Genomic DNA, 12,898 nt, shown 5'->3' with positions numbered 1-12,898 from the left:
CGGTTCATAGAACGGATAAGTAATTTAGGAGAAAAAATATTTAAAGAGAGGCGGAAAGAATGAAAAAAAACAACTAGACATGCATCTTACAGTGAAACAGGGTTTATCAACATTAATTTTTCAAGAAAGTAGCAAATAGCAAGTAAGGACTGAACTAGCCGCATGCGTCCGATGTTTTTTATCTAATCGGGCGTTTGAAGTGAAACATTTTCGGATAAATTTACACCTTCACCTTTGATTCAGAGAACGTGTAATAGCTAGGCATATATATCCGCATCAGTCATCAGTGTACTTTGTCGTTGTGATGCACGGATACTAGTGCATGCCTAGTATTCGCAGTTACTACTAGAAGTGCCCGCACGGCGACACGCCGCGCGTGTGGTTAGAAGATAATTAACTTCTGTTATCTTCTTTTATTATTTTGGTGGTGTGTCCGAAGTTCAGTGGATCTAGTAAGAAATGGGTCATTGTCCTCGATGGGGCGTATCCTATAAAAATAAGCCCTTTTTTTCCTAGTAGGCTGTAGTTACACCCTCTGTATACACAAATCGGTAGAGTAACTAAACTATTAAATCCTCATTAATTAAATTAATTAAACAAAGGTTAATAGTTTATTTGTTGGAGAAGAGTCGATTCTTGAGGATTGATCATCTCGAATCCTCTATTGAGGATGGAGATTTCATAATAAATAAGTCCTAACCAAACTTGTTTATTTCCTTTTGTGAACTATATTTCGTTCATATGATAGAATATGGGTTTAAATAAATTGAATCTTTGCGGAATTTTTTTGATAAATACTTAATTTCTTTTTATTAAGTTGGAACAGATCCAGCAGTCAGGACCCCAGAACAGAGCATGGCAGCAGGGAAATCCTGATTCATTAGGATGACGTTGGTCACAAACAAAAATATTAATATCAACCAGACAAATAAAGGGAGAGGGGTAGGGAGGGAAAATAACATTAAACAAAGGGAAAACAAAATAAAGACCTCGACGTCCAAACAACGAAGCAATCAACAAATGAGCTGAGTGAAAAACTGAAAGAAACGTCTTGCACGAACATAGCAGCAGACATATATTTAGAACAAGTATACTACTTCAATTGAGAGGGGAAAAAATACGTGTGCGGCAATGACAACTGATCACAGAGGAGCCAACCGATGAGGAGTAACACGGAGCTAGCATCTTATTTATAGGACCAAAGAATAAAAGAAAGGGCTACGAAACAAGTAAGCCACAACAGTACACATAGTGGAAGCAACGTAATGGACACATAGTAGCCATCTCCGATTGTGTCCGATAATTGGTGTCCATGGTCGATAATTGGCGCCGCCGAGGTGACCGATAATTAATATGCGTCCATGGTCGGTTGAAAATAATTGGTGTCCATCTAGCACGGCACATTTTTAGATATCATAGTATGTAAATGTATTTGCAAGACTGGAGCCGGCCGGACCAGAATAAATCCACGTAACAAGCAAACGGACACTAAACACGCACCAAAACAACAAGAAGGAAGTAATGAGTGTTGTTGGGAACCGGATGATGCCAACGACTACATCAGCCCAAGAATGCATCCGCAAACAAGCATCAATTGGGCAATATCTTTGTGACACACAAACATAACATAACAACCCTGTCCGCTAGCAAATCGACATGCCATTAAATCAAGAGGAGAGAACAAATTCGAAAAAAATAGGGAAAAATGAACCCACTGATCTTAGGGAATTTTATGATTTAGAACAAGTATATTACTCCACTTGAGAGGGGAAAAATAAGCATAGGGACAAGGACAACTAATCACAGAGGAGCGGACGGATAAGGAGTAAGTTGGAGCTAGCAAATAAGAGCCAAGAATGAGAGAAAGGGCAAGAACTGAATTGAATCCTCATGTATGAAACAAGTAAGCAACAACAGAGCACTCATATAGGAAGCAACGCAACTGACGCATGGCGTAATAAGGAGCCATCTAGACTAAACAACACAACACATAGCAAAACACAAGGGGAATGAAACAGGCACACCCATATGTAACACCGTCATCTAGACTAAACAACACAACACATAGCAAAACACAAGGAGAATGAAACAGGCACACCCATATGTAACACCTCTTATACTTAACAGCTCTTACAGGACCAATTTTATTTTTAAAAAGATAATCACTGAGTTCATCATTGGTTTAAAATTAATTTTTTTAATGTCTATCTTTCTACTATTTATTTTTTGGCAGGTAACGCATTTGATCCTTTCAATAATTTTAATAACTAATCCAATTTAAATCTAGTTTCCAACCACAAACCACTTTTGTTTTTGCACAATTCAGACTACCCTTGATTTTTTTTTTGTTTTATCCTACTTTTTCGTATCTCCTTTGTTTTCCAAGCAGGACCATAAATTTCAAACCAACTTGAAGCCGTATTGACCATCTACGTCTTTATTAACATGTATTTTTTAATTCGCTCTTCTGTTATTATGGACCAAACTGCTAGCGTTGTTTTTACAAATGAGGATATATAATTTTTGAAAGGCTAGTTAGAGAACAACACACATTCAATACATTTGCGCCACCAATTACCAACCATGGACGCCAATTATCAGACACACACCGGATACTGCTGCTGCCGACTACATCATACAGCCCAATAATAAATCAACAAAAAAAGCATTAATTGGCAACATCTTTGTGACTCACAATCATAAAATAAACAAACCTGCCCACTAGCAAGTTGACACGGCATTAAATCAAGAGGAGAGAACAATTTGGAAAAACAGGGAAAAAGGAACCCCACCAATCTTAGGGAATTTTATGATACGCAGGCTTTGGGATGATCATGATACACTTTACAATTACTGCATCACTGGCATTTTCTTTCGTCCAACAGGAGTGAAGCAAAGCAGATTGAAGTCCATCTTTGCAAAAAGCAGCAGGGCACTACCAATCTGCAGTAACTACAACTAGAAAAATACCGTCTCTGCATCAAGACTACAACTACAAAAATATCATCTCTGCATCAAGTTTCACACTTGCAAGCTCACTCTTCTGAATCTTCGTCGTCCTCAGATTCTTGCTCCTCTGGATGTATATACTTCTTCATGTATTCTTCTTCGATTGTCTCTTTAAGCAAAGTTAACCTCTGTATGATCACTGGGTCACTCATCTTTCTGGCATCCATAAAATCCGTCTCCTCCTTATTGAGATGGTACGAATCAAGCATCATTTTGGTCCATTTGTGGAGTTCGTTGGGAGTTCTGCAAGTAAGCAACAGATGACACCTCATAAGCAAGTCTCAGAGAACAGTATCACACACGTTATAATAACCACCTTTCCCCAAAAAAAGTCAATATAAATTAATAACCACCTTGTTCAAACCAAAGGTCATATACAACAATACAAGGTAACAACTTACTGAATCAAATTATGGTGCATCCCTCAACAGCTTGTTCGAACTTCAGTAAAAAAAAAAAAACAGCTTGTTCAAACAAAAACCATTTTATTCTGATAAACAATGCTCTTTATTTTTATTTGCAAGTTCAATGCAGAAACATGTAGTTAAAAGTCAAAACAATGTTCTCCTGACAAATTGTGAAACGTTCTGGTTAAATGACTTACATTTCACTGGGTACATGTGAATGAAGTGCAATTAAACATAGGTAATCCCCAATGATGAATAGTTGAGGAAAATAGAAAGAGAAAAGGCCAGAGGAAGAAGCAAGAACTATTAACAACCTTGACTACAATTCTACTACTATTTTGGACGACTGATTGCACACAAATATTAGAATATGTCTTGCAGATCCAACTTCATGCATACCATGAGAATATTTATTTTTCAGATTAGATAAGTAAGATTAATGCTTACACATCACTAAATGATAGTTCAGTGGAGCATGTTAATCCTAGCAAGTGTTTACTTTAAAAATAGTATAATTAACATTATTAATCGACTATTTTAATCAACTAAAAAGATTATAACAAAAGGAACAAAAAAAAACCTCAAATAGTTTCTGGGAAAGGAATCAGTAAAACTTTCTCATCACATATATCTGTCGATAGTTTCTTACGTGTACAGAGCATCTTCATCCTTGGCTTCATGCTCGACTCCTGGAGAAAAGGCTGTTGCAAGAGCACCAAACCGCTCTTCAGGATCTTCAATATTCAATAGGTACTTCAGAAGCTTCATCTCTGGAGGCGAGATGCTCTTGAGACTTTCCTTAGTTGTTGTATAGATATGACACATTATATCTTTAACCTATGTCAAAAATGATAATCATGCATAAACAGACATGTTTACAGGTCTTAGAGACCAAATATTATACATTTAACTAATCAAAAGCTTCAAACAACAATAGTCACAGCATAATTTTGGATAATGGAATAAATAGCCTCTGCATCATAGGATGAGCACAACCATTTCTTATTACAAAGTAGTAGCCCTAGTGTACCACACCGTAAAGCAGTAAATGGTCCAATGGAAACAAACTTAATTATAGGAAAACAGCAAGCACATATCCTATTCGTTAACTTCAAACTATGCTTATTCCATACACCATATTCTCTGCATATAAACACATGTGCAACAACATGGTAGGAGGGTGCAAAGATTATGTGAACTACTTATTTGCTCCAATAAGCGGTAAAAGTAATGCAGTTCATGGTAGGGTGCAAACATTCATCTATCCAACCTCAGCTTCTCCCCCTCTTCCCCCGACCGTTCTTTCAGTCTTCCTCTTGTCCTTGGCAGCATGACCTTTAAAGCAATCTCCACTTGCACTCTGCTCCTATGAGGACCACAAGTCCTCAATGCTATCAAGCTCACTGGCATCCTCAATGGTTAGTAAGTTGCGACTTGCCGACTCACATGCCTAGGGAGAGGGGTCAACTGGTTGTAGGTGCCTTCCCTGGTGACAGTGGTTCTCTATAAGAGCTCTCTGAAGGTATTGTTATGGCTGAGATCATCATTTTTTATATTCACGAGAACTATTAGGTGGGGTCTGAGCAGATATGAAGAACTCAACAAGGAAGCACAAGAAAAAATGACTATGGAGCTATCTGTGTACAGAAGATTGCCCAGACCCATTCGGAGGTTGAGAACTTGAGATAAAGAGGGAGCAGGAAGCCGCAAAGTGTGTGGTCGGGTGTGATGACTGCAGTAGCTAGCAGAGAGAAGAGCTTGCATGTATCACTTTGCTCACACCATAATTAACAGAGCTTGTGTAGTCTTTGGCAGGTTAGAGATGGAATAGGAGAGAAAAATACTTGAGAACTAGGGTAGTACGAAGTAGAAAGCAAAAAAGATGATGTATGATACCAAACTAGTGCCCCGCGTGCCCATGTGTTTTCGTGACTTGCTACGTCGCACCTTAAAAAAGTCGTTTGATTTGGGCAAAATACACCTCTATGACACACTTCAACCTAGACAAGTTGAATCTGCTGGTGATATGTAGTACTCTAAAAATTATTTGGTGGAAGAAGGGAATATAAATATTCCAGCTACTTCATCTATGATGCACAATATATAAAGCAATGAAAGCATTAAGGTTTCACGCAACGTCATTGGACCACGTCATCTGAAATAAATGGAGCTGTCTGATGCACTAGTCCAGAGATGGGCTAGTGATAGTAAAGGTTGAATTCGCAGGATGATTATTAGAATTGAAAATAAAAAATGCAGAACAGAATAGAACACTTTTCATTTCATATCTAGGTAGAATTGGAACACTTTTTTCCTACCAACTTATATAAACTGCTGGAGATTGAAGTATACATATATTCAGTGAAACGGTCCATATTTTTTAAGGTGGGTTGAGTTGCCTAAGTATCCCCAAAACTCAGGTGAGGAAACAAGAAATCATGATTCAAACATAGAATACTTATAGAGCTTTGTTTAAAGTTCACAAAGACCAACCTCATTCTTCATAGTTGTAGAGTCTTTTGCAGCAGCCCACGCTCTGTTTATTAGAAGAATTAAGGACGAATCAAGTTCTTTAGTCTTGGCTAAGCTTTTAATCTTGTCACATGCATCATCCAGGGAAGAAGAATTCAGAATGTCATCAAACTTTGATTGAGCAGAATCAAGGTCCAACTGCTCCAGTGTGCAGTCATATGCATGGATTGCAGACAGGCACTTCGCCCCAAGCCTGGCAATTGCTGCAGTATTTAGAGACAAAAAAAATATATTTCTTTTAGCACACACAAGAAGTGCAACCTCATGTTGGACTGAATATCTAGCTTTGCCAATTATTAATCACATGGTCTTACAACTCATCAAGTGGTACTTGGGGACAAAAGTTAAAACTAAAGGCGAACATATGCTTTTGTTACGCCAATTCACACTCTTGAAATGAACTAAATGAACATGCTCGATAAAACAGATCGATTGGATGTGAAAACAAGTCAAAGCAGTAAAATACCAAATATATGTATTTTTTTTAACTGGGAACTAGATAAATACAATCTAGGTAGCTTCTAAATTCCATATCTAACCTTTTTTCATTTTCCATTTCCAACTGTTGGAAACCAGTGATCATGCTAGAGCAATTCAAGATGGTCAAAAACCCAATGTTCAGTTAATTCACAGTGAATTCTTTGAGTTGTTTGTTAGATAAGCGCAATTTGGGAACGAACAACTGTTAAAAGGCATATAGTTACCATCTCTCTCATCAAGACCATTATATGCATTAACAAGAAAATTAAGATGTTGGAAGAACCCTCCAGTGAAATCCTTTCGTCTTCTTGCGACAATGGCATTAATATCTGTGGGATTCTCGCGGAGCTGTGTGAAGAGTTCCATGTGCTTCTCTATCTCATTGTCAATCTGAGAAATAAATTGCAAACATGAGGCAATTTCACAAGTCACAACATTATGATTGATATAAACATATATGTTGATTATGAGTTTTGTGACCTACTGTCCAATATGTTGTGTCACAAAAAATCTTAAGTTTTCATGGTGGATTTTTAACAATCATATTATGAAATAAATCTTTGTTCAAACAAATTTACAAAAGATAAGGATGCATATAGAGACCAAATAATAGCATACCTTCTTAACTTTTCTAGCAAGTACAACCAACTTTTGCTTCATTGAAGAATCATTTTCCATATCTATACGTGCTTGACAGTGCTTGTAAAAGTATGGTCTGTATCTTTCCCACTCCTCTCTAAACACCAATACTTTTCTCCAGTCCTTTGTTTGTGGTTTCTTGTACATGAAGAACTCAATAAACTTATCACAGATTTGGGTCATTGTGTACCCCAGTGCACCTTCACCTTCAGTGCAGTCATCCACATTAGCAATAGTAGGACTAGCCACACACCCTGCAATTTCATGTTAAAAAACTTGTGATACAAGAAACATTTTTGTAAGTGAACAAAGTTGTACACATGCTATTGGAAAACTAGAGTTCAACTGTATACAATTACAAAAGACAATGTCAAGTCCAGAAAGGTCCCCTTCCTAAAGCCAGAATGAATTATCATAATAGAATAAGTTTAGCAAGCCCATAAAAACAGATTATTTTTTTCCGGGTAAAAAGAATAGTTGTCTCTGTGCCACTTCCAAGCTTTGCAGTTCTGAATAGATTACGTAATCTCAATCCTCTTTAGGTAATCTAGGAAAAGTAATTCAAATAATTCAATACGCTACTGTGTTTGGGACAGTATGAACTATGAAGGCTAACATTGACCTCCCTTCGAGGCTCAGGGCCTGGGCCCTTAACTTCTCAATTTTTGTTCTCCAACATTTTAAAAGATATTCTGATTTTCTGAGATGTCTCAACTAAAGGACTGCAGTTAACCTCAATCAGATGCATCTCAAAGTCCAAGGATGACATATTGAAGGCAAATTTACAAGGCCTTTGCAGCCATAAAGGATGAGGTAGTAATATGGAAGGAAGCTGGTATGTTGACAAATAATGATGTTTAGCTAGTTTTCTTGCTTGCTTTGTGTCAGGAGTTTGGTCCGCTGGACCCTGTTATCGACAGCTCAATGTCGATGTTATGTAATCTTTGTAATTTGTTCTCATCCTATCTTAATGAAATTTGGTCAGCCATTCTTTCGGCCAGCCTAGCAAAAAAAAATTCACAAGGCCAATTTGCCAAACCACGACGGGCAACAAATGAAATGGCTGGCGGCATTCGTGCAATTCGCTGAACACCTCACGGGCAGCACAAACCCCTCCCAGTCCAGGGGAGGGGGAACAAGAAAATAAAAATGCTCTGCAGTGAATAAATGGGATTAAAAAAAAGAAAAACAGGAACCATGCCTTACATGGAGGTGGCGGTGCAGCGACGAGCCAGGGGGGAGGGGGGGGGGGGTGGGGTGGGGGGGAGGAGTGAGGGGTGAGGAGGAAGGGGCAGCCGCGGCTGCTTCCACGCTGGCGGGGGCTTGAGGTGGCTAAGCGGGTAGCGTAGGACATAGAGGTGGTATGTGCGGGTGGGGCGCGGAGAGTAGAGAGGAGGATGCCCGGGCTTGCCATCGACGAAACGAGGCGACGGGAAGCTCCAGTGCCGACTGCCCAACAGCCCAAATGCCAAGCGCTCTAGAAAAGAAGTTTATCCATTATTACTTGTGGAATTCTGCAGTCTAGTGCTTACAGATCAGGGGTATTATCTCTGTTGAAAACAACTCCATCCGTCCTAATTACTCAGTTGATTTATAAAATTTAAAATTTATCTTGAAATAAAATAAAATTTTAGCCTTTTACCTAGGGAGTTGCTAAAAAAATTTGCACAAGATTTTTTAGCTAGAAAACTTTCAAATATAACTACAGTATAATTATATAATTTAACTAAAATGTAATTATATTGTAATTATATTTATAGTGTAACTACATTACAACCTCACATGCCTTGCAAAGTTGCTTTATATTCCAGAAGGGGATGGCTAAACAGATAGCACTCTCTCAGGAGAAACAAGTACGGTTGGTAGAAAAAGACAACAGCAATCCTCCATCCGATGATGGACCTATGTTCCCTGACTCCAACCATCACGTAGCACATATCTTCGGAGGATCCACCTCCTATTCTTCCAAAAGAGAGTACAATAAGGTGAATCGCGAATTATGCTCTATGACTGAGGTGCCAAACTCCAAGATGCGATGGTCAGATCAAAAGATTGAGTTCTCGGATTCCGACCATCCTACTCTGGTGACAACTCTTAGATGGTATCCCATAGTGGTCGAACCCACGGTGGCAACTCGATTAACCTTCTCTGCCAATACTCTTGACGCTATGGGGATTCCTAGACACGACCTTGTACCATCAGACCAACCCTTCCATGGAATTAGTCCAGAATCATCTTCAAAGGTTGGGAAAGATTACCTTGCCTGTGACTTTTGGCACAGCCGACAACTTCCTGAATTAGATGTAGTCGAATCAACACAACCCTACAATGCTATTCTCGGAAGGACGGCATTGGCTAATTTCATGGCGGCATCCCACTACGCATATCAGCTGATCAAAATCCCAGGGCCCAAAGGAGTCATTGCAGTTTCGGGGAACGCAAAGATGATAGTGCAGTGTGACAAACAGAGTCTTGACATGAAACTATTCGGCTATATTGGGTAGGCTCCATTTGAAAGCGTAAACGATTTAGGGGCTTATTTGGACCCGTACAAAATCCACAGGGAACAATTTAGGTATCCTTTGTAATGGAGAAATTTCAAATATGCGAACCATCTAAAAGAACATTCACATTAGTCCACACTCCACACATATTGTTTTTTAAGACAAAGACACCATTGTAATTGCCATTGGGACAAGGAATAAATCCATTTCATATCATGGGTTTGTCTTAAAAGTACCCCTCAACTACAAAACTGAATATTTTACACCTCTGCAACTATAAAAATGGCTAAAACAATCAAATAAGGAAGATACAACTCGGTTAGTTTCATGATTTTGACATCCAAATAGTTTTTTACTTATATTTCACTCATTTTTACATCTTTTGTTGACCATGTGTCATTCAAGTACAAAAATAAGTGTTATTTGAAATTCAAAGTCTTTAGAACTAGAGATCAAAATGGTCATGGAAATTCTTGACCAAGCATTGTTTCCATGTAAGTGTTATCGTTTCTAACCATTACCATTTTCTAGCAATATATAAAATTAGATTTTTTTTCTATTTTTTAGTACCGTATTTTTCAATATTAAATTAGCAAATATGATCGATTCCTGACTGACCGAGAATTATTTCTGAAGAGATGCTACCGACTCCGACCATTCTCTTCCCTATTCAAGACCACCATGAAACCTATGTCTATTGCTCTTAGGGAGGTATTTTTTATTGGCTTTCGTAGTTGAGATGTGTAAGATGTTTTGTAGTTAAATCGTGTTTTGACACAAATCCAGTAAGTCGGGCGAAGTGCATTTTAACTGATAGTATAGATGCAACTATTTTTCTTTCTTTCATACCAACAAGATCTAAGTGTAAAAAACTTGTAAAATGTTCAAACCAGTGCAACAACTTGGTATAGCCAATAGAACAAGGTCAAACCAAGTCAAAATCATTAACACCAGACCAATTAGGCTTTGCTTTGACACTGCTAACCTCGCACCTCGCATTTCATTACCCGCACTAGTCAAGTCGTGCCTCAACTTCATGGTAAAGCAACTGATGTTAAAATTGCTGAAATGTATGACTAAAAAATTTCCTGGGAAATGCAACTGATGTTCTATGCAGGAACCACCTAGCACACTCGTTATATATTTCATCAAATAAAAAATCCCAAATACGCTTCAAGTGTATATGGACAACTAAACTAAAGAAATTACCACGTCTGGTGGACATCAATGGCTTGGGGGAATGAAGCATGTTTGGTTCCACTTGAAGATCGCCACCTCTAACAGCATGCATCAATTGTATTGAACTCAAAGTATGCCTGCAGAAACATGAGTTAACATTAACCAGAAAATCAATATCCACGAAAAACGCAAACCTCCCTCAACAAAAACAGCCAAAAATTAAGTAATTAGCATGCTAGCTCCAATTCAAGCGAAGGATGCCAGCAGGAATACAAGTGGAATTTGCAGGGCATTATTTCAGGACAATTATAGGCAAATCTGGGTTAAGTAATTAGCATTCTAGATATGCTGATTGGAGTGAAGGATACCACCAGAAATACAAGTGGAATTTGCTGGACATTATTCCAGGACAACTATAATAAGCAATCTGGGTTAAGAAATTTCAAGAACCCGCCGCCATAACTGCAAGCCAGCAACTGAGCAAAAATAAAGGGTGTACCAGAATGATATATCCACCAAGGCACCAAGCAAGGAGAGGAAAAAGGCGAGGACCAGACCTTCCCCGGCGGCCGGAGAGCGCCGCGGCTCCACGCCGGTAGCCATGGGTCGGCGGCGCGGCGGCAGCCGGGGGGCAGCGAGGAGCCTGCCGCGTGGCTGCGAGAGCGTGAAGAGGAGGTGGACCCAGCGAGCGGGCGGCCATGGCGGCGCATTAGCAGGAGGAGGGGCTCTCGGTTCCGCGCGTGGCCGCCTCCACCATTTGAGCCGATGACGCGAGGCGAGCGCGTTGGTCGGAGGAAGAGTGGACGGTGCTCTGCTGGGGTTTTAGGGGGGATTGGATTTGGAGGGGATAAAGATAAGAGAAGGGTATTTTTCGTGAGCTTCTCCTTTCCTTTTCACCATTTTTCTTTAACAAATTAGCCCTTTTCAAAAACTTATTTCGAAATTAATCCCTAAAAAAAATGTTAACTCATCCCATCAACTCTACCGGACACAGTATATAGAATGCATGTACACTAATCGACACTGCATCCCGCGAATCAGCAGCCTTCTTCACCCAGTCGAGGAGATATGAACAAAAAGAAAACGCGTGTCATCATGAGTAGTAAGGACACAGTAGGAGTGTTATTTATTGATGATAAAGTAAGGGCACGAACAATGGTGATGTTACTAGGCCCGTAGTGTTTATATAATAAGGGCATAAATAATGGCACGTGTAACGTCACCATCTAGCATAAAATTTTATGTAGGATATTTGATAATGTGTGTAAAATCAAAGTGTGTTTGGTTGTTATTTTGTGATGAGCAATTGGCATATGAGATTATTGATTTTGATATTTGGAGATTATTGGCGAAGTGTTTTTGGAGATGATTGAATTACATGTGATGGGTAGGATTGATTTGTCCGACGGTTGCGGTCAGACCGGATGGGTAAGGCCGGTCAGACTAGCCAGCCCGCGGTCTGACCAGCCGATGCTGTGTCGATTTCGATTTAGGGTTGATTCTTTGGATATCCGTGGATGATTCATATTTATGAATTTTAGATGGATACTATGCGTATGTAATACTGTTGTTTGCTAACAATGAGTCAAGTTGGTGAGAACTTGTGCTTGGATATGGTTTATTGGTTGATGCATGTGTAGCGTCTTGATACCTCGGGAAAGTATTGCCAGTGATGGATCGGGAGTCAACTTGGGAGAAGATGATATCCAGACGATCAGGATATCATGTGGGATTCTTAGGCTAAAGATCAATGCATGTGGTTGGTGAAGATTCCATATGACATACGATGGAGATATTTACGTGAGTATGGGATGTGGAGTCGAATTTGGAGGGAGTCCAAATTTGGTACAATTAGAGTTTGTAAAGTTTGTTTCTTGTATGGGAAGGTTTCCTAGGAGATTAGGACTTCTGGTACAAGGTTGGTTCGTAGCTTTAGGCTGTCTACCTTGGGTATAAATAGAGGAGGGGTGTGTCCTCCAGGTATCTTTTTGAGAGAATTGAGTTTAGAGTAAAGTTAGGGTTTCGAGTTTAGTCGAGATTTTCGTGAGGAGTATTGTTGTTGCACTTTATAACTTTATAAACACAGAGAGAAATAATAAAGTTTCAATCCACTTTGAGAAATCTTCAATTTGTTTTTGCTCGGGCACG

At 39.2% G+C, this 12,898-nt stretch overlaps 1 protein-coding gene across 1 annotated transcript; it reads right to left on the bottom strand.

Annotated features, from left to right (window-relative positions):
* Positions 1 to 2,776: 2,776 nt before the first annotated feature.
* Positions 2,777 to 11,598, bottom strand: LOC127760160 (uncharacterized protein At4g37920-like). The gene is made up of 7 exons (XM_052284380.1): positions 11,308 to 11,598; positions 10,781 to 10,887; positions 7,047 to 7,321; positions 6,653 to 6,818; positions 5,910 to 6,151; positions 4,066 to 4,253; positions 2,777 to 3,252 (listed from the first exon to the last, which is right to left on the bottom strand). Exons 1-7 carry the CDS (start codon positions 11,448 to 11,450, stop codon positions 3,036 to 3,038), a joined length of 1,338 nt encoding a protein of 445 aa, XP_052140340.1. The 5' UTR covers positions 11,451 to 11,598; the 3' UTR covers positions 2,777 to 3,035.
* Between the last annotated feature and the right edge of the window lie 1,300 nt (positions 11,599 to 12,898).

Source organism: Oryza glaberrima, chromosome 1 (genome assembly GCF_000147395.1).
Source record: "Oryza glaberrima chromosome 1, OglaRS2, whole genome shotgun sequence".
Lineage (NCBI taxonomy): Eukaryota > Viridiplantae > Streptophyta > Magnoliopsida > Poales > Poaceae > Oryza > Oryza glaberrima.
Note: the sequence above shows the minus strand (reverse complement) of the source record. Positions and strands in the feature narration are given on the sequence as shown.